Below are 21,412 nucleotides of genomic sequence, written 5' to 3'. Positions count from 1 at the left end.
CCGGGACTTTAACTCAGTAAGTTTCAGACACATTCCATTTCTTGACATTCCAACAAGAGGTAACCATCTATAAAGAACCATGTGATTGAGTTGCATGAAATAAAATGTCATGTTTTTAAAGTAAGCTTGTAATTTTGTGTTATACCAACATTCATGGCTATGTTTGACTGGCCTGCTTGCTGGGCACAGGTTAAACACACCTCAGCCCTTTTTCATACTAGATTTTAAAAAGTTTTGTATGTTTTTAGGAGTATGACCTTTGTAGATGTTATAGCATCACATATAGAAGAGAGCATTGGGAACTGGAGTTGTGAGTTGCCATGTGAGTTAGTACTGGGAATCAAACTTGAGTCCTCTCAGAGAGCACTGAGCCACCTTTCCAGCCCTAGACTATGGTCTCCATATTTACTTTGCACTAGGCCTCTGCTGCTCTCCCTTCCTCCATTTTTTTGAGATCTTAGATACCTGTTTGTCTATCTATCCCATCTATATGAGCTCTTGTTGGTACTGCCTATGTCTCTAAAGTACTGGGAACTAAGGTGTGTGCTACCACACCCAGCTTTTACCAGTTACTTAATGTTCACTGTTATGAAGTTGAAAATTGTGGTTGAAGTCACTAGCAGATAAACTGTCCCATGCCATCCCCTAAGTAGTCCCACCAAGAAAAGAACTGGACAAAACATATAAACACACAAAAGCAATGGAGCACTAGTTATACAAGAGGCACCGATCCTTGCTTTATTCACGCAATAATAGCCAACATTGGGAATTAGGGGCAGAAGTACAAAAAAGAAAAAAATTGTAGTCAACGAACAATTGTGATCAACATGGCAGTGAGTAGTGGCATGTCAGCCAGTGTATGGCCCATCTCTTGTCCTACTTGGTCTAGGGAAGGTTCCTTCTACCACTTCACAGCCAAGTTATTTGGTAACACTTGGCCTATACTTGAAAATTCAGGGTCACGGTAATTAAAAACAACATAGCCAAGACAACTAGGCTGGCTGAGTGACTGACTGTTCTTGGGCCATTTAGCAAGATTAACAGTCTGGTAGCAGGAAAGTGAGGTGTATCATGTAGGTCCTTATCCTGGTGGGTCCAAGTAAGGCAGAATATAGCACAGACCCACAAGATGGACCCTCCTGTGCACCAATGGAGAATACCTCGCTAGCTCAGTCCTCAGAAGCAAAGCTGGAGGTAACAGCAAGACCACAGACTTAGCAGTATCTCTTGGTTTCTCGGTCACATTCAAGTTAGTTTAGTACAGAAAAGCATTTGGGGGGGGGGGTCCTTTTACTGACCTAAAACACAGGTTGGAGAAGCTTCCTTAAGTGCTGCTATTTTAGACCCAAGAAGACTTGTCTGTACTGTGCATGCTTTCTCAACAACAAAAAGCCTAATATCATTAGTATGTCAGGAATAGGACATACAGGCCTATAACAAGAATTCCAAGGTCTAGCACCTGATAGTTCCCTTGTGCAATAACAACTGAAATTCCAGCTGGAGTCAGTTTCAACTGCTGTCACACGAGGGAAATGAGGAATTGGCAGTGAGGTAGTAGCAACAATCCTCACAAAAGGAAATAATGAAAACCTTCATTCTGTGGATACTAAAAACTGGCTGCTGTGCCATGTCTTATGTTCCAAACCACTCAAGTCATACCTATTCTTGCCATGTAGCTCAAGAAAAGCTGAAAGGGAAGATAGCCGCCCAGCCCTAGTATCTGCCAATATTCAGTTTCTGAGGACAGAGAGAACTTGCCAAAGTCCAGGAACCAAGTTTTGTTTTTTTTTCCTAAATTCAATGAGCATTTTATTATAGAAAAGAAAACTAAAGGACAGATCAAATTGAAAGAATCACTGTTATAATAACTTTAATTTATCTTGCACTTTACAGAAGTCTATGAACGATTTTAAAAAGCACCTCCTTACCCCATCATGTTTCTCTGACAGTTGTTAAAGTAGGCAACGAGTATGTCAACAGCTTGAGTATCGGCATCTTGCAAGGATTTCAGATCAATCACTCACCAAAGAACTTGGCAGCTTTTCTATCTTGTTTTTAACTCAATGGTACGTCCACTCTGATGGTAACCTGTCCAGTCAAATCTCCACCACACATTTTGGAAAAAATCAATGGTGATTAGCAAATTAGTTAGCTTTGGCACGGAGCTGTGCTCGCTTGCCTGTGACAGCCTGGAAACCAGTTTTAATACTGGCAACAGAGCATCGAGAATGACAAGTTTCACACTGTAAGAAATAGAGTCGGGTGTCTTTCTGTAGGATTGTGTCCGGTGATCGGCATGTGTGACAAGTAACGTATTCCTCTGTGGAAAAAGCAACACAGTATTATCTGCTAGACACAGTAAGGCAGAAGCTCCTGCTTGCCCATAGAAATGCAACTACCTCATAAGCTATAGACCAGAGAGTAGAGTTTACTCAACCAGACAGGTAAGTATAGCTAATGGCTATTAGCTGTCTGCTATAATGCTTTTGGTGCAGTAAAATACATGTTAAAAGGACTTCAAATGCCCCAGTTAGGGAAGTTTGCCAGATGGGTATTCTTGGTGCCATTTATGGATGATCCACTTTTGCCTTCGGTGAGAAAAGGCAGGAAATACCAATTTTAAACGATTAGGTAACACATGAGGGTCGAGGCAAGCCAGAATCAGCCAGCAGAAGCTATATTAACTTGGCTTTCTACCACTTCACTATCATTTTCCATCTTCTCCCCCTTTTGTGGGGTGGTGGGGTACAGGTGGGGGAGGAGAGGTTTGAGACAGGTTTCTCTATGTAGATCAGGCTGGCATCAGACTCAAAGATCTCTCAAGTACTGGGACTGTGTGTGGTACCATGCCCAGCTCCATTTTACATCTTTTTAAGGCTTACTTTTCCCCAGGTTCATTACAAATGGATCTCCTCAAAACGCCACAGCCTAAAGAGAATATTTCAAAATAATACAATAAAATCCAATTATACACTTACTGATATATCTTCTCAAGACATTTTCTATCTGTTTCTGTTGGAATCTTCCTTTGATTACAAGTTGGTTATTACCATCTATAGAGCCACTATGAAAGAAAGCATAAATATCCCATTATTTTTGTTTTCCTGAGGGAGCTCAATTCCAGCATACTTAATGAACTTAATATATTCAATAATGATCGTTTTTAAGGTGCTATACTATCCGGCTCCTCATAATTTTATTTCTGTATTTTGTGATAAGAAGTTATGTGTCCCAGACTCTTTGAGTTCCTTGAAATTCCTCGGCCTTCCAGGTGCTAACATTACTTGTAGGCAATGCCATACTTGGCCTCAAAAATTTTTTTAAGAGTTTTATCTTCTGCAAAGATTTTATTCATTCATTTTGTTTTTTCGAGACAGGTTTTTCTGTAGCTTTAGAGCCTGTCCTGGCACTCCCTCTGTAGACCAGGCTGGCCTCAAACTCGAGATCCACTTGTCTCTACCTCCCAAATGCTGGGATTAAAGGCGTGTGCCACCACCGCCCAGGAAAATTTTATTCTTAATTATGTGTCTGTGTCTGAGTAGGGTTCTGTGCACGCGAGTGCTGGTTCCTGTGGAGTCCAGGTATTGGATCTCCTATAAGGTGGTTGTGAGCTACCCAAAAAGAGTGTTGGAAACCTTAATTCACTCAAGTCCTCTGCAAGAGCAGTATCTGCTCTTAGCTGTTAGCTCTCTAGCCCCTCAAAATTATTATTTCTAGATAAGGTTCCTTTGTATAGTCCTGGCTGTCCTGGAACTTGCTCTGTAGACCAGGTTGGCCTTGAATTCAGAGATCCACCTGCCTCTGTTTCCTGAATGATGGAATTAAAGATGTGTGCTATCACTGCCAATCTACTCAAAATTATTTTCATTTTTTATTTTTATAAGATTTATTTATTATGTATACAGTGTTCTGCCTGCATGTTCTGGTACCCTCTGCAGGCCAAAAGAGGGCACCAGATCTCATTACGGGTGGTTGTCACCTACCTTATGATTGCTGGGATTTGAACTCAGGACCTGTGGAAGAGCAGCCAGTGCTCTTAACCTCTGAAATCATCTCTCCAGTCCTCAAAATTAATTTAATGACTTCCTAACATTTAATTCAACTTCAGCTATTTCTAGTAACAATAAGATTTGTAATTGACTATGTTGAAACAAACTGAGCCCCTAATAGTGACTGCCTGTTCAACGTAAGAAAAAAACATTGACTAAATACATACTAACAGCAAATATGAGAAAAGTATAAACATAAGGTTGTATGTTATTTTTAAAATTCTGAAGCCAAGCATGAAGATACACACCTGTACTCCCAGCATGTGGGAGGCAGAAACAGGAGGGCTGCTACAGGTTTAAGGCAAGCCTGGGCTCCACTGTGACTCTTTTCTCAAAATGTCAATATATAAATAATCTAAGCCAGATACATTGATGTGAACCAGTAATCCCAGTCATCCAGTAGTTTAGGCAAGAGGATCACTACATGAGCCTAGGAGTTCAGAGCCAGCCTGAGAACACAGTAAGACCCTATCACAAAACGAAAATCAAAGCACTACAGTTTGACAGAATCATATGATGGTACAACTGAAAATATACTCAAATTGTATTATGTCAAACTGTTACCAAAAAAGTAAAACTGAAATTCCATGACACAAACTGTCAGTGATAAACTTGATAAAGTAAAGATCCTTGTTAGATAGACATTATTGCTTTTTTTAAAAGGACAAATCATGCCAAGTGGTGGTGGTGCATACCTTTAATCCCAGCACTTGGAAAGCAGAAGCAGGCGGATCTCTGTGAGTTTGAGGCCAGCCTGGTTTACAAGAGCTAGTTCCAGGACAGGCTCTAAAGCTACAGAGAAACCCTGCCTCGAAAAATCAATAAATAAATTACAATGTAAAACAAAAATGATAAATTGCAAAGTAAAACAAAAGTCTAGTAGAGTTAAGTTTGTTCGTAACATAAAGCAGACTTTTGCTGAAACTGATTTTCCTTTGAGGATCAAAGGAAATACCATGAATTGCAAAACTTGATCCCTCCCTACCTAGCCCACTCTTATTCCTAGGGCATTTTTCACGATACAAAAAGAAAAGGAAGGAAAACGAAAAGGAATTTCCCCAACAATTCTGAAATATTTAACTCACTGACCATAAAATTCACTAGTTACAACTTGCTAGAATTTACCTCACCTCTATACCAAGTGAGGAAGAGACCTGGTCAATTATCATCAACTTAGACCATGAAACCCAATATGGAGAAGTTCAACAGAACCACCACATACGGGCTTGCCCATGGATGCTCCAGCATTGCCAGGGCATAAATTTCATTTTTTCTATACCAAGTGCAGGTTATTCTGAGAAGTAAAATACATGGCTAGCTTTCCTCCTTATGCTTAAATAATGAGTGTAATAATCCTTTGGTAATTAGGATGAATGTTTTTCTGAGTATGTTCAAATTACACAAGTGGTTCTTTTGAAGTGTCAAATAGTACTCATTTTGCATACAGTTTCTTACCTTGTACCCAACTCTGCCAATAAAAATGCAAGGAGATGTTTGGGTTGACGATGTAATCTAAAAAGAAAATAAAAAAACTTAAATCTTTCATAGAAATCAGAAAACAGAAACCATACTGTTAATTATTCACTGTGATTACTCAGTTATTAGGTGAATCTCAGTGTATAGCTCACTTGTGCATAGAAGGAAATAGCAGTTAGGCACTGGCTATAACCCCAATACCCAAGAGGCTGAAGCAGGATGATCAATCTTAATTTCAAACCCAGCCTGGGGCAGTGAGTGCCTGTTTCAAAAACAAATAGGCTGAATAAACAACTCAATGGTCAAAAAAATTAGCTGCTCTTCCAGAGAATGAACTATATTTATATATTTATAGTTTGGTACTCATAAACTATTACATGCTGTTTCTAAACACACCTACCAAGTAAATACCTAAAAGCATGAAAGCAAAACAAAACATTAAAATCATAGTTAAGCTGTGATTATCTACCTAAGAGTGGATTTACACATAATCTTTCATTCTTACTGTCTCTTACTTTTCTAATTTCTAGTAAACATATACTATTGCTGTCATCAAAAACTTAATATTTTGAAAAATGCTGAAACTAATGAGAATGGGTTACTTATTTTATAACAAGCAGGTATGACATATGAAATTGAAAAACAAACAGTAGGATAAAGTGAGTGGATGGAGAAAACTTGCCAGAAAGGGCACAGCTTAACAAATCTGAGAAAAGTCAGACTCAGGCACTGACCTGGAAGTGACCCCAGCACAGGATGCAATGGTGATTAAAAACTAAAAATCCTCATCTCCATTGGGTCCTGACAATCAAGGAAGCTTAAGTTCAGCTTATTTGGCAGGCCCACCCCTGCCTGACTGAGACACAAACCTTGTTTGTGGAGAATTACATTCAGCCTCTTCACTCCTGACTCTGGTTATGATCTACTTCATCCCTAACCCACAATGTGTATGAGGGTTTTGCCTGCACATCATATTCCTTGTAACTGGAGTTATAGACAGTTGTGAGCTGCCATGCAGGTGCCAGAGTCATCTCTCCAGCCCCTAAGATCTATTCTCAGTCAGTATTGACTTAAACATGAATTGTGACTTCTGTCCAATATATATATATATCCCCTATGTACTTTTTCAACCCACAGAAAAAGATTACTGTAAAGACATTTAACCACAAAATGTGGCCCACTAGCCCACTTACAGTTTACAGATATCTGTAAAATTGACAAAAGACGTTTTCTTGGTTCCTACTCGGACAACTTGTGGTGGTTTCATAACAAATTTCCTCTTCTCTCCAGCAACCATATCGGGATTCTTTTCTCTCATGATGTTGAACACTCGGTTCAGCAACTATAAAGAACAGGAATTGAAGCAAATTACACAAGAGTGTAAATTACTGTCTGAAATACCTTGCTTTAATAAAGTTATATTTTTATAATATACACACAAATCTCTACATGTTCTGGGAACTTCTTGAGGGCAGCAGTTCATTACTTACCAAGAGCTGGCCCTTCAAGGATGCTCAGTTATTCATTGTTAACAGTTAAGAAAATAAGATCATTCTACCGACTTTACAGGAAACCATACGACACATGGGAAAAACTGAAGAAATTTAAGTGAGCAAACTCCAGACTACCTGAACACAAAGTGGATACTTGTCACCAAAGCCCCACTGATTTCCAGAGGGCTCCACACCCTTGATGAATACTACAGTGACAGCCAAGCTTTGAGCACCCCACAAGTTGGTATCAGGAATTGCTATGCACTGACTCCATGGCCTACTGGAATCTGTTTTATCACCAATCTGTATCTCAGTGGCTCTTCTGATGCAGGAGATCTATACCAACTTTTCTCTCAGCTCAAATAAGACTTAACTCCCTACTCAAAAAGAGTTTGTCTCACCTCCTCATATGTGTAGTCTCTTTCGGAGCCTGCCCAAGCAGGCCCAGTCTGGTTACTGAATGAAATGCCATCGTCTTTTTTGCTGTCTTCATCTTCTAAAGCTACAGATAACAAAGAGTACGAGTGAGCAGAGGGCTTTGATCCAACAAGGGGGGGGTAAAGATCTAGAGAATGAAAGCTTCAGAAACTGCTTTTCCCTGTCACAGTGATAGCTGCCAATAACTTCAAGTACAAAGGGACCACAGAGAAGTCTCCTTTTCTCTATAGACAGAAATATTACAGCTTCACACAAGATCTTTAATGGGATGTCCATGGTAACATGGAAATGTTTCTTGGCAAACAGGACAAAGCATTAAGTACCAAAAGGAGAGTCCAACTGTTTTCAAATATTTTAAAAACTTCTATCTATAAAAAGTCATCTGTTTGTTTTAAAAATTTCTAAAAAGAACTACACCATATAAAACTATAAACATTAAAAATTTTAAATATTTAAAACCCAATTACAATAATTTTCCTGTACTTAAATAAAATGAAAATTTTTGTCTACCATTACCAAGTTAAGACACTCTTTTCAGATTCCATTATCATGTAGTGAAAATCAAAGGCAGGACAAATAGTTTTTAAAAGTTCCTCAAGCCAGCAGAAGAGACCCAGACCAAAGGGTTATGTAACCTAAAAACAAGATGTTGAGTCCTCAACATTACCTTCATCTTTTTCTAATATTTCATCTTCATCTGGGAATTTGACATTCTTCTTTTTCTTCTTTTTATTGCCAAGCATAATATCCAGGTCATCCTCTGGCTCAGCTGGCTCTTGAGCATCACCTTCAATCTTAAGATCCTAAGAATTTAAAATAAGTTTCAATATTTTGATACTAGAACTATTTTAATGACATGAACAAGCATCACTTTAGAACATTCACATATTCAAAGCTAAAAATATAGATGAGAAATGCCTCTCAGATAAGCCAAACTGCCTCCAATTCTTTGCCAAATATTTAGACAATTCCTCAAGATAATTTTGTAGGATTGTTTCCCTTTCTGCAGCTCTTCCTCTTTATTAGTCTTAGGATCTTGTCATTGCTATCTGTATTCTAAACCAGAATCTACCTGAATCACTGGAGAAACTTTTAAGATTCTTCAATCTTCTGACTGGCCAAATTCAGCAGGAGCAAAGCTCAAGAGTATTTTAAGTCTCTCTTTTTGTCCCATATTGTATTTTATTCATATTAAACGTTCAGAATAGGTAAGTCTACAGAGTTAGTAGATTAGCAGTAGTTGAGGCCTAAGGTTAGGGTTTAATGAAAAAAACTGGAGTGACAATGATCGTGGGCCTTGTTTTCAAGAGGATTTAAGTGTTCAAATTGATGACAGTTATAAAACTTTATGTTAAAAACCATTTGCTTTAAATGGATGAATTATATGCTAAGTGAATTATACCTTAATAAACTTTCTTGCTTCAAGATAATGAATTTCATTACTGCATTTTCAGGTATACTTGTTTTGCTGATACTTGCCCTCAGCTCCTTTCCATCCCCTTTTAAGCTTCTAAATATGGGTTAATGGAAGGAATTTTCCTACTGGCACCAAGTACGTGGTTATATTTTGCACAGTTCTCAAAGTCCCCAATCAGGTATGATACTGATTACCTGGAATAATTAATCAGAAACTCCATGTTTAAAAACTTGACTTCACAGTTTAAGGGCTTCCATTTCATATACAAGTGTTGAGTTTCACCTATATTTTACTAAGCTACAAACTCAGAGACCTTCAGCCCATATTCATTAATTTGCTAAAACTCACAGCACTCAGCAAAGTTTTACTCACTATCATCAGTTTTATATATATATGATTAACAGAAGAACTGCCAAATGGAAATAATGCATAGGACAAGCTATGGGGAATAGGGAGTTAAGAGGAACTCAAGAAAAATCAAGTATGTAAACAAGCTACCCTATCAGCACTTCTGTGAGGTTACCAACCTACAAGCTCTTTGAATGCCATCACTTAGGGATGACAGAATTCAGTGTCCACTGTCCATTCACAGAGGTAGTAGGGGTCATGCATCGTTCCAAACCCTAATAATGGTTTGATCTTCCTAGTGGTTAACCGTCCTAAGAAGCTATATGGACACCAGATTTCAAGAGCAAATGACAGGTTATTATCCTTGAAGACTGCAGAGTTGATCATGGGGTACCAGAGGTAAAGAACTAATTAATTTTTATTATATTTATCATATCACCTTAGCACCAAATTGTGAAGAAGTTGCTGGGCATCAGTTTAATAGATGACATCACTAAACAGGGAAAGAACAATTTATGGGGAATCAAGGTCATGTGGTGAATATGGACAGACATGGTACAGCCTGAGTCCAAGGTTACTTGATGTAGGCTTGAACGTGAAAAAGGTACTTTAAGTCTTTAGAGATGAATTGAATCATAAGATCCACAAAACAGGCTCAGCCTGTTTCTTGGCTTCTAGTTTCTCACCAGTTTATCCTGCTCCCTAACTCAAGTACATTACCAACATGATCTGTGTTATGTCTTGAATGACTGTTGATAATGGCTATAGTAATTTCACAGATCTTAGCAGATAAATTGAAATTGGTGGGAATAAGTAGAACTCAAATATGAGATCCTAAATATAGCTGTGTAGTTTTGGTGCCACATTAATCAACCTACAGTATTAACTAGATACCTTACAAATAAAAGATCAAACAGACCCAGTCTATGATGATGACCAGTAAATAAAAAACTTAGAAATGGTAAATATAAGCAAGCACACACCAGCAAAGCTGTAGTCATCCACACTGTGCCTAACCAGAATACTTGTAATATCCTTTCAGGCTGTATTCCAGAAGTAGAGCAAAGTATCATAGCATTTAACAGACTCATCAGTAACCTTTTGGAGCAAAAGCTACTGGAGGAAATCAGCCAACAAAGTCAGCTACTAACCAAAATCCCAACCATCTGTACTATAACTCCAGTTCTAGGGAGCTAATGCCCTCTTCTGGCCTCTGAGGATACTGTGCAGCATGTGCTGCACAATCAGACAAAGCACCATACACATAAAATAATCTCAAAAAATATTTTTAAATACTCTAAATTATCCTTGAAATACCTCTGGGGAAAAAAAACAAAGCAAAACCATCAGTTAAAAAAAAATCTTACTCATTTCAACGCAAATTAAGCATACCAACTTACTGTAATCACCAATACAATTTGCTAAATAGATTGTCATCTAAACTATGACCTTGTTTCCAAATAGATTACTGAGTAAATTACCTGTTACACATAGGCTACAAGTCACTTACTTGGGTTTGAGCAAGCTATCTACTAAAGAGAAACTTCAGTACATAGTAAAAAGCAGAGTCTTTGATATGATTGCTGTTTTCACTATGAACATATATTTGTGAATACACAGACACTTATACACACTGTGGGCTTTGTTAAAATGATTTCTGCATAGAGTATGTATACGTGTGTACATATATGTATCAGTATACACTTGCCCATGTTTGTGTGTAGAAGCCCAAGATTGACTTCTGGATATTTTCCTCAATTGCTTCTCCACATTATTTTAATTGATGTCTGGACTATCAGTCAGTGAGTTCAGGAAACTACCTGTCTCCACCCTGCCCAGTGTCAGCATCACAGGTGCATGCTGCCAGACAGGCGTTTATACCAGTCCTGGTGATCCAAATTCAGTCCCTCAGTAGACACCTCAGCCACCAAGAATTCTTCCTAGCCCCATCTTTAAAATGGTAGCTCTTGAGCAAGGAATAACAGTCTCTTAGCTACTCTGTTCATTCACTTACCCACCTATTCACCTTCCTACTTACCTATCTACATTTTATTCAAATAATTTTCAGATTTTTGTACTGAAAATCAATCCAAGAGAATGACAATCATAAGGTTTCAAGTCCCTTCAAGATCAAAAGCATTCATTCTCCACAGAATTACCCAGAGAAGTCTAGCTTTCCAACAGAATTATTGCCATCAGCTACCAGCTACCACACTGTGGGATATTCTATGCTGGTACTGAAAGGTTTTTTTGATTAAAAAAAAAAAGATTTATATATTTATTATGTATGTATACAACATTCTGCTTCCATGTATTCCCACATGCCAGAAGAGGGCACCAGATCTCATTACAGATGGTTGTGAGCCACCATGTGGTTGCTGGGAATTGAACTCAGGACCTCTGGAAGAGCAGCCAGTGCTCTTAACCACTGAGACATCCCTCCAGCCCCCTGGTACTGAAAGTTTAATACAAAAAGCTGTATTCTTATTTGTTCCTCAAGATTTCTCAATTACAGAGACATTTTTTCTTAACCAAACAAGTTTAGCATGATTAAAGACAATGCCCAGCCAGGCTGTGATAGCACACACCTTTAATCCCAGCACTTAGGAGGCAGAGGCAGGAGGAGGTCTGAGATCGCGGCCAGCCTGGTCTACAAGAGCCAGTTTTAGGACAGCTAGGGCTGTCACACAGAGAAACCCTGTCTAGAAAACAAAACAAAACAACAAAAAACAAACAAACAAAAGAAAACAAAACAACAACAACAACAAAAAAGGCCTAAATCCCTTCGACTATATTTATGGGGGGTCGGGAAGCAGGGATCGATACAGGGTTTCTCTGTGTAGCTCAGGCTGTCCTGGAAGTCAGTCTATAGACCAGGCTGGCCTGGTACCCAGAGACAAGACCAGCCTACATTTACCTCCTGAGTGACAGAATTAAAAGCATATGCCACCAGTGCCTGGCTCTTATTATAATCTTTTATACCATGTAGTCATATACAGTCCTAAGAAAATTACCTTAATAGTAGTGGCTAAATGCTAAACAACCAAAGCAAAGCTAAGAGATGAGATGAAGGAAGAAAACTACTATTAGCAGCCTTTCCAGAATTCCAATTTTACCTTCAATAAGAAAGCTATACTACCTTTACACCTTCTTCAGCTTCATCAATATCAAATATCTTTTTTGTTTTTTTCTTCTTTTTCTTTTGATTAAAGAAGTTCAAGTCATCTAAGTCATCAGAAGCATCTAAAAATAGATTCAAGATTTCCAGTTATTAACAATTAGAAGGCAAGGCATTAAGATGAGTCACACCAACTCCTTTTATGTATTCGTATGTAGTCCAACCACTACTACCAAAGTTATGGTTCTGAAGAAACTGACACACCAACTCAAAGCTTTCTAGAAAAATCTAGTTAGAACAAACGCAATAATCTGGCACTGCAATGTCAGAAAGTGCTCTCTAACACAATCTCCAAAACTATCCAACAGTATATCTCTTTACTTCTGTCTACCCCTTGGTCTCTACCCTCCATTTCCCTTAATCTCTGGCTCCAGCTCTACTAACCCAGCAGAGAAACTAAGGCTTCCATAACAACTGTGATTGACATAACTCCTCACCTTTTTTCCTACTATCCTCTTCATCAGCCTCCACATCCTTGTCTTCAGTTGGTTCTGGCTCTACTTCTTTTGTTTCTGAGGGCTGGGTTTCTTCTGTCTGGGTATCACCTTCTTCATCTAACATAAAAGGCTTCTTCTTCTTCTTTTTCTTTTTGCTCATAGTAGGATCAAAAATCATCTGTTTAAATTTAAAAAGATCAAGTGATCATTTTTAATGATGCTCACATTCCAAAATGTTTTATTCTTAAAGAACTGGACACACTAAAAAACCAAAAAAGGGGCTGGGAAAATGCCTCAAAGTATAAAAACAGTTGCCCCCACCACTTGTTTGTATTGCATACTCTTTGGAATGCAATAAAAGGCAAATACACACAACAAAAACACAAAACAAAACAGATTTACCAAAAAAAAAAAACCCATCTAACTTTCTTCACATTATTAAACATGGAGAATACCTCACACGTGCCTTTTAATTTATATCATAAGCTATAATAACTTCATTTTACTTTCATGAGCAAATAAATTTAGATCTGAATGAATCATGAAGTTTAGGAAAAGGACCTTAGGAAAACCTATGTTGTATTCCTCATTTATTGGTGAGATCAACAATGTCTAAGCAGATGATAAACGTTTTATTTAAAGTTTATGCTCTAGAGTGGCTAAACCAGGTGACCTGAGACTTGGTTCTTAAATTTTTTATCAGTTGAGGAGTGTTTGGGGGAGTTGGAGGTAAATACAATCAAGATCTATTGTATATATATATATGTACGAAACTGTCGGAGTGCCAACTGGTGGTGGCACACTCCTTTAATCCTAGTACTTGAAAGGCAGACACAGCTCTGAGTTGAAGGGCAGCCAGGTCTATAGATTAAGTTCCAGGACAGCCAGGACAACATAGAGAAACCCTGTCTCAAATAAAAAAAAAACAAAATTAAATTAAAAAATAAACAAAAAAATTGCAAGAGTAAAGAAATTATTTAAAAAAAATTCAAATTTATGCTGAAGTTCACATCAATCTTAACTGTTAAAGAAACCTATCAGCAACCCTTACTGAGAGAATTTCTAAGGAATCCCTTACTATTTTCTGCTATGTGAAATGTTCACAAGCTATGGAACAAGTGAAAAATTAATGATAGTCTATAGATTTGTTTGCACTGATCCCTTGAGTCCAATCCTGACTCTAACTCCTATGTGGGTCATCCTGTACAGTGGAGATAACTGAAGCCAACAAACTTGCTGGGAGAATTAAATATCTGATTGCAACTCTAACTTACACTATACTGTCACTGAAACGCCCTCAACTTAGGGTGATTTCATTTATCAGACACAACATAAACTGGTAAAAAGAAATTCCAAAATTGCTTCTAATAATTAACTGTAATTCCTTTATGTTCCAAGTACAGTAAAAGAAACAATAAGCAGGACTGAAACCAAGCTCTAGTCTGGGGTTGCTGTCCTCACAGGAATCAAGTGTCTGTGAGGCACTCTGAAAGTTTTCATAGAGCACCATTAGGAATGCTACAATTCAAACCAGAATCACGTCCCATTTTAGCAGTGTTCTTGAACTAGAAGACTTGGCACAAGGGCAGATAAAACTCCAGGCAGTGGCAGATCTTACAATCCATTCATTTTCTTCAAGTCTAAGTTTGTCTGACCTATTAGTAGCTTTTTCTGAGTTTGTATTTGTGATATGTGAATAGTCTTATGTAGTCTTATGCAGAACAGGCTGGTCTTGAACTTGAAACTGAAGTGCTGAGATTACAGGCACTCACTACAACACCTGGCTTAACTGCCTTTTCATCATTACTACTCAAGATAGATCAGATATGGGAGAGATCCTAAAATGATCAGATGACAGTTCCACAATTACCTTTTCATCCCTGAAGAAAATTCCGATTTAGGTCTATAATAGGTAGACTTTAGCCTAGTACAGACAAGTAATAATAGGCAAAGACCTTATGCCAAAATAATACATACTGCAATTACTTTCCACAAATACGTAACACTTACATGTTTAATATACTAATAATTGTGTTCACAAAACCCTGTAAAAAAATAGTTACATAAGGAAATCTTTATGGATCCTAAATCAGCATCCAAAGCAGAACTCCCCAAATCATAAGACTGTACTTGCCAGTTTGGAATATACATTGAGACTTTGGCTTAAAAAGTTTCACATCTGGGGGACTGGAGAGATGTCTCAGTGGTTAAGAGCACCACCTGCTCTTCCAAAGGTCCTAAATTCAAATCCCAGCATCCACATGGTGGCTCAAACCATCTGTAACGAGATCTGGCGCCCTCTTCTGGCCTGCAGGCAGAGTACTGAGAATACTGTATACATAATAAATAAATCTTTAAAAAAAAAAAGTTTCACATCTGGATGGGTAGCGGTGACTCACGCCTTTAATCCCAGCACTCAGGAGGCAGAGGCAGGCGGATCTCTGTGAGTTTGAGGTCAGTCTGGTCTACAAAGTGAGTATCCAATACAGTCAGGACTAGAAACAGAGAAACCCTGTCTTGAGAAATTGTCTTAAAAACAAAACAAAACAAAAAAAAGTCCCATATCTGTCCAGGTGGTGGTGGTATACAGCTTTAATCCTAGCAATCTGAAGGCAGAGGCAGGAACTCTGTGAGTTCCAGAACAGCCAAGACTGTTAGAACAGAGAAACCCTGTCTTGAAAAAAAACAAAAAAATAAAAGTTCGTATCCAACTTCCAAATTAGCAGCTGACTGCATTTCAAATGTTTTGAGATTGGTTTGGATTTGCAAAGAAAATGGTTGCTGACAGTACACTTATAAGAAACTATTAAAACCATTTAAGCTTTTTTTTTTTTTTTTAAGTTTAGCTTTGGTGATACTGGGGTCTGGGGCCTTGTGCTTGGCGCTCTGAAAAGAATTCAGCCTTCTTTATACCCCTTTGGGGGTGTGGGGGGGGGATAGTGTCTCACTATGTTGTCTGCCTGGCCTCATACTCAAAGATCCACCTGTCTCTGTGCACTCCTGAGTTCTGGGATTAAAGGTGTGGTCTGGCTATAATCAGAATTTTTAATGTTTAAGTTTCTCTTGCAAAATACCTCACTGGATCTGAAAACCCAACACTCCAACATCTTATGAATGGGACTTGAGAGTAAGAAAGGCTTAGATACTGACATGCTTGGGTGGGGCTGGGGTCTAACTTGATGATAAGTTTGGATCCAGACTGGGTACACAATAAGACTGTCTCAAAACAATAAACTTTTAATATGGTCTGAACATTTTTGAATGCCTAAACGAGAATCTTCCCCTCCTTACCAAAAAGCATCCACATTCCTATGACACTTTTTACAGATAATGGTTTACCAGATTAAAAGGAGTCATGTTTTAGTGAGTTTGGGGCTTAATTAACAGAGTTTTTTTAAAAAAAAAAGTGTTCACAGCTGGGCAATGGTGGCGCACATCTTTAATCCCAGCACTTAGGTGGCAGAGGTAGGTGGATCTCTGTGAGTTCGAGGCCAGCCTGGTCTACAAAAGCTAGTTAGTCCAGAACAGGCTCCAAAGCTAGATGAAACCCTGACTGGGGAAGGAGGGGAGGCGGGAAGTGTTCACTTTACAACACTTCCTAGTCAACAGCCCTAGGCAAACCTGATTCATATCCTATGTTCATCTCTCCCTCCTTGACCAGTAAATTCCACCTGAGAGTAAAGGCTAGGGTTCTGGTACCATTCAATTTACTGCATGGCCTAACCTCCCTGGGCCCTAATTTTCCATTTATAAGATGAAGTTGTACTGATGGGTCTAAAGGCAAAGCTACGTATTTTAGACTTTCAAGAAACTACTGCTGGTATGAACATTGGTTCCACTATCTCTGCTTGATAAAATCCTGTTCATCATCTAGAAGTAAATTCTAACCCCACACCTTTCAAAAGATCTCATTACCAAAAATGACCTCTCAAACCACTACAGGAATTAGCTACTACCTGTTACTACACCATAGCACTTTACCACAGAAGCAATAGACAGGACACAACAGTATATAGGTGGTTATTATTAAGTTATGAAGTTTGGAACGCCTCCTCTCAGAACTTTTCTAATGCATAATGCAGTAGCTGAGAGCAGTATCTACAATGTCTTTCAAGAACCATCTATCTCCTTCAGTCTGAACTACTTAGTAAGCTTGGGAGAGCCTCCTGGTCATCTGGACAGAGGCAGGATTGCACAGTCTGGGGCTCTACTACATTATCAGCGCTGTACAAGTCTAGTTTTCTCATCTCTAAAACGGACCAATCGGACCTCATTTTACAAAAAACTGAGAATAGGATTTAGTTCCCTCCAGAATCAATCTCAAATTACTTAATGCAGTTTTCCAAGCCTCCCATGAACTAGCCAGTATCTCCTTCAACCAAACTTCGGTTTCTTTAAGCACTTTCTTCCTTTCATGATCATAAATGCCTTGTAACCAGTTTTCTAACTAGTTGGGAAAATTCTAATTCATTTCTGGAGTCTACTCAAAAGACAACTGTGTAGAGAGTTCCTCCTATCCTCTCCAAGGCCCTGTAAGTCAAGTAAATCACAAATTTTTTTCATAAAGTACTTTTTTTGGGGGAAGATGAGGCCTCTAGGTCCAATGTTAAGCAACATGTAACTGAGACAACTGCGAGCCCTTTTTAAATCATTGAATTTTATGTTAACTAGGATAAACCCGGAAGGGCAAAAATTAAAATAAAATAAAACGGCGAAGGGGGTTTGAAAATTTTACTGAGATCCAAGACCAGTGGGAAAAGACCCAGTCAGTTTCGAAGCCGTCCGGAATTCCCTGCTCACCTCGCCCCGCCCGTTAAAAGAAACTTAGGAACTCGCGCCCGGAAACTTTCCTCGAAGGGTGGTCACTTTTTGAAACTAAGATATCTTTTCCTCTGGTCCTCACACCCTGCCCTAAGGAATAAAGTCTCGAGCTTGGGGAAAGAGAGCGCGATTCGCCCGGAAAAGGCAGCCTACAAAGTTTCTCAGCACGGCGCTCCACTGGAACCGAGGGGAACGTGAAGGTACCGGGAGCACTCAGCGCGGCGGGAGTGAAAAGAGCACCGGGCTGCCTGCCCTAATTTTGTTTAACCGAGGAAACTAAGTGGCCATCCAAACCCTTTCAGAGAGGGCGACCCAACGTGCTTTCCCTTCCGGAACGCCGATCACGGTAGGAGGCCGGCCTCGACGCCGTCGCTCTGAGGAGAGCTGGGTGCGGCAAAGTCTGAGGATCCGGAGTCCTCGCCGGCTCCACAACTCCGGGCCGCCTAGGCCCGGCTGCTCCACATGGCGGCCGCCGACCGCTAGGCCGCAGGCCCGGCTTTCCACACCGGCGTGGGTTCGGCTTCCTGCCTCAGTCCTTAGCCCTAGGTCCGTGCTCAGTTTCTCACCTCGTCCCCGGACATGGCTGCGGTTCGAGCAGGTTGGGCACAGACGGGAAATCACACCGGTCAGCTTCAGAGCCCGGAGTGAGCGCAGCTTCTACCGATACCTCTCCCAGCACCGCGCTAGGCTCTTGCATCAGCGAAAGGAGCGACACCCCGCCCTCCTCTCAAACGTTAGAAGTGCGTCTGCGCAGAACTCACCATCGCGCAGGCGCACACCAGAGACAACCGCGCGTGCTTCTTGTGGCGCGAGTTACCAGGCGACATTCCGGCGCTGGGCATGCTGGGACTTGTAGTTTGCGTAGAAGGGAAAAAAAATCGCTTGAACTACAGCACTTCCCGAGGTCGTGAGTCACTGTTTCGGCGTCAGTCAGGAGGTTCGGTTTCTTGTGCTGCCGGTTGCCTCGCGGTTCAGAAAGCGCTGGTTTGCTGGTCGAGTGAGTCTGGGGTCATTCCTCTGGAGTTAGGTTAGTGAGACTTTAATAGGAACCCAAGGGAATGATTTCCAGCGCGCTCCTGGGGTGTTCTAGTATTCGAGGAATTCTAGGAGAGCCGGAGGCATGCACCTCATTAAAGACGTTTTACTTTGTGGAAAGCTTGAGTGGCTGACTTTTTACTTCAGAAGTGTCTTCCCTGGTTTCCCTGAGGTAGACCGAAAAACAGCCAGCAAGCGACTGTCTTGACCTGAAGCTTCGAAATACAGTCATAACTTGCTCAATGAAGGGGATATGTTGAGAAATGTGTAGAGTAGGTAATTAACTTGTTGACGAGCCTCATACCACACCAGGAAAGACACGACGGTGGTCATATGTTCTTTTCGGCGAAAACTTCCTTCTATAGTGCATGACTACTTGTTTATGAAGTCTTTGACAATTCTGGATGCATCATCCCATTTCCCTGGGGAGGTACAGCTGCCACTATCTTCAGCGCTATCCAGTCAAAGATCATGGAGAGCCGGACGGTGGTGGCATACGCCTTTTATGCCAGCACTCGGAAGGCAGGAGCAGGCAGATGTCTGTGAGTTCGAGGCTAGGCTGGTCTACAACGCGAGTTCGAGGCCAGCCAGGATTCTTACACAGAGACACCCTGTCTCAAAAACAAACAAACAAAGATCCTGGAGACTACCCTTGTAGTTACACAAATCGGGCTTGTTACCACGAAGAACAGCAAAGCATAACTATCCGAAAGAAAGCTGTTTGGACTTCTCAGGTGATTAAGGAGAGGGTTCAAGTAAGCAGACACTATCAAGAGGTGGGAATGATTATTAGGGTTGTAATGCTTCTTGCATAAGAAGAATCAAGTGAGGACTGATGAAAAAGCCCCGCATAGTACATAGAATGGGGAATAGTTATTTTTGTGGTTAGCACTAATGTTCTTTTGGTTTTATTTTTTGAATTCATTATTGTAGGAGGGAGGCCGCTGTTTGTTCCCATCACACAGAAACTGTATTATTTGCAATACTGTTTGGCCAATAGCTTAAGCGTATTTATGGCTAACTCTTATATCCTAGACTAACTCATCTCCATTAATCTGTGTATCTCCATGTGACTGTGGCTTACCAGGTAAAGTTCTGGTGTCTGTCTTCAGTGGTTCTCCTGACTCCGCTTTCTTTCTCGCAGCATTCAGTCTAGTTTTCCCTGCCTGCCTCTATTCTGCTCAAGACAGTTTCTTCATCAACCAATGGTATTCACAGCATACAGAGAGAAATCCCACATCAATTCATACGTGCTTACAGCATTTGTTTGTCTCTGTTCTTGTCTACTGAAATAACAGAGTGGTCTGTCTGAGCCGGGCGTGGTGGCATTTACCATCCTAGCACTTGAGAGATAAGGCAGAAATATCAGAATTTCATGACCAGTCTAGACTATATAAGATCTTATCTTAAAGAGAGAGAGAGAGAGAGAGAGAGAGAGAGAGAGAATAAGAAAAAGAGAAAATGATCATCTTAGTGTTTTGTTACCAATCCCTTTGCTGTGAACTATTATCCTAAAAATAAGTAAACCAAATTAAAATTATGTTCTATGGAATTATTTAGTTCATCACATCCTAGATGATAAAGTCAGGATACCTCCCCTCTATCTGGGGCTATTCTCCTCCTCATTATGATCCATAGTGCTTAATATGTTCTCTGCTTTATGTCTTACAATAACTGAGATAACCCATAAATATTAGTTACTCCCTGCTGCATATCCATTCCTAATCTAAGCACAGCCTGTTCTGACCTTGAAGGAGCCTACAATTTAATGAGGGAGATATGTTATTAGCCTCTTTTTCTAGATGAAGCATTGAAAAACATAGACACTGTTATATACAGACAACAAAAAGAGAACCCAGGACGATTTGATAATGGTGGCTGTTGTTGGAAGCTGCTTGTTGGTTCCTGGGTGCTCAACCCTGAAATAATCACACAGAACCATATTATTCAAATCACTGCTTTGCCCATTAGCTCTAGCTTCTTATTGGCTAACACTTACAATATTAATTTAGCCCATCTCCATTAATCTGTGCATTGCTACAAGATCGTGGCCTACCAGCAAAATTTCAGCGTGTCTGTCTCTGGTGGAGGTCCATGGCTTCTCCCAACTCCTCCTTCTTTCTCCCAGCATTCAGTTTGTTTTCCCCACCTAGCTCTGCTCTACCCTATCAGGCCAAGCCAGTTTCTTTACTAACCAATGGTATTCACAGCATACAGAGGGAATCCCCCATCAGGTGGCTGTTCTTTTACCTGGAGAATCTGAGTTGCTGCCACCATACCACAGTCTTCTTTAGCGGCCAGTATCTACATGTACCACAATTTCTTCCCAGCAACACTATTGGCGATTTGGACCAGACAACTCTGTTATAGGTTGATGTTCTCTGCACTGAGAATATTCAGTACCTGGTCTATATTCATGATCCTAGTAGCACACTCCTTCCAGTCATGACATTGACAAATGTCTCCTGGCCGGGGGGGGGATAAATATCACCCCTGATTGAGAACTACTGGTATTCACATCTCTTCCTGGGCTGTAGAGCTAGAACAAATATTCCTGACTAAGTCCTCTTTACTTAGCTGGGAGTCCTAAGTAAACTGAACTAAGTTTATGAAGTCCTGTCCATTCAAAGATTAAAAACTGAAAGCAAAGGGGAAATAAAAGGAAAAGTAACCGAAATGGAGAAAGGGAATTTATAGGAAATCACCCTCTCATAATTCAG

The 21,412-nt window shown here is 40.0% G+C and overlaps 1 protein-coding gene and 1 long non-coding RNA gene across 8 annotated transcripts in view; one reads left to right on the top strand and one right to left on the bottom strand.

Annotated features, from left to right (window-relative positions):
* Nucleotides 1-1,844: 1,844 nt before the first annotated feature.
* Eif2s2 (eukaryotic translation initiation factor 2 subunit beta) lies at nt 1,845-18,382 on the bottom strand. Its single transcript, XM_048431527.3, has 9 exons — nt 18,224-18,382; nt 12,837-13,014; nt 12,361-12,464; nt 8,124-8,259; nt 7,420-7,520; nt 6,719-6,867; nt 5,505-5,561; nt 2,979-3,064; nt 1,845-2,320 (listed from the first exon to the last, which is right to left on the bottom strand). The coding sequence occupies exons 1-9, from the start codon at nt 18,236-18,238 to the stop codon at nt 2,145-2,147; spliced, it is 1,002 nt and encodes a 333-aa protein (XP_048287484.1). The 5' UTR covers nt 18,239-18,382; the 3' UTR covers nt 1,845-2,144.
* A 29-nt stretch (nt 18,383-18,411) lies between these two features.
* Nucleotides 18,412-21,412, top strand: part of LOC125398666 (uncharacterized) — a 34,006-nt gene continuing 31,005 nt past the window's right edge. For 5 of the 7 annotated variants that reach the window (XR_015004290.2, XR_015004291.2, XR_015004292.2 and 2 more), the window contains exon 1: nt 18,412-18,684. This is a non-coding gene — a long non-coding RNA (uncharacterized LOC125398666). Of the gene's footprint in view, nt 19,427-21,412 lie in introns of all 7 variants that reach the window. The other 2 variants (XR_007231514.3, XR_015004293.2) reach the window with 1 other exon arrangement.

This window comes from Myodes glareolus, chromosome 10 (assembly GCF_982192425.1).
Source record: "Myodes glareolus chromosome 10, mMyoGla1.1, whole genome shotgun sequence".
Taxonomy (NCBI): Eukaryota; Metazoa; Chordata; class Mammalia; order Rodentia; family Cricetidae; genus Myodes; species Myodes glareolus.
Note: the sequence above shows the minus strand (reverse complement) of the source record. Positions and strands in the feature narration are given on the sequence as shown.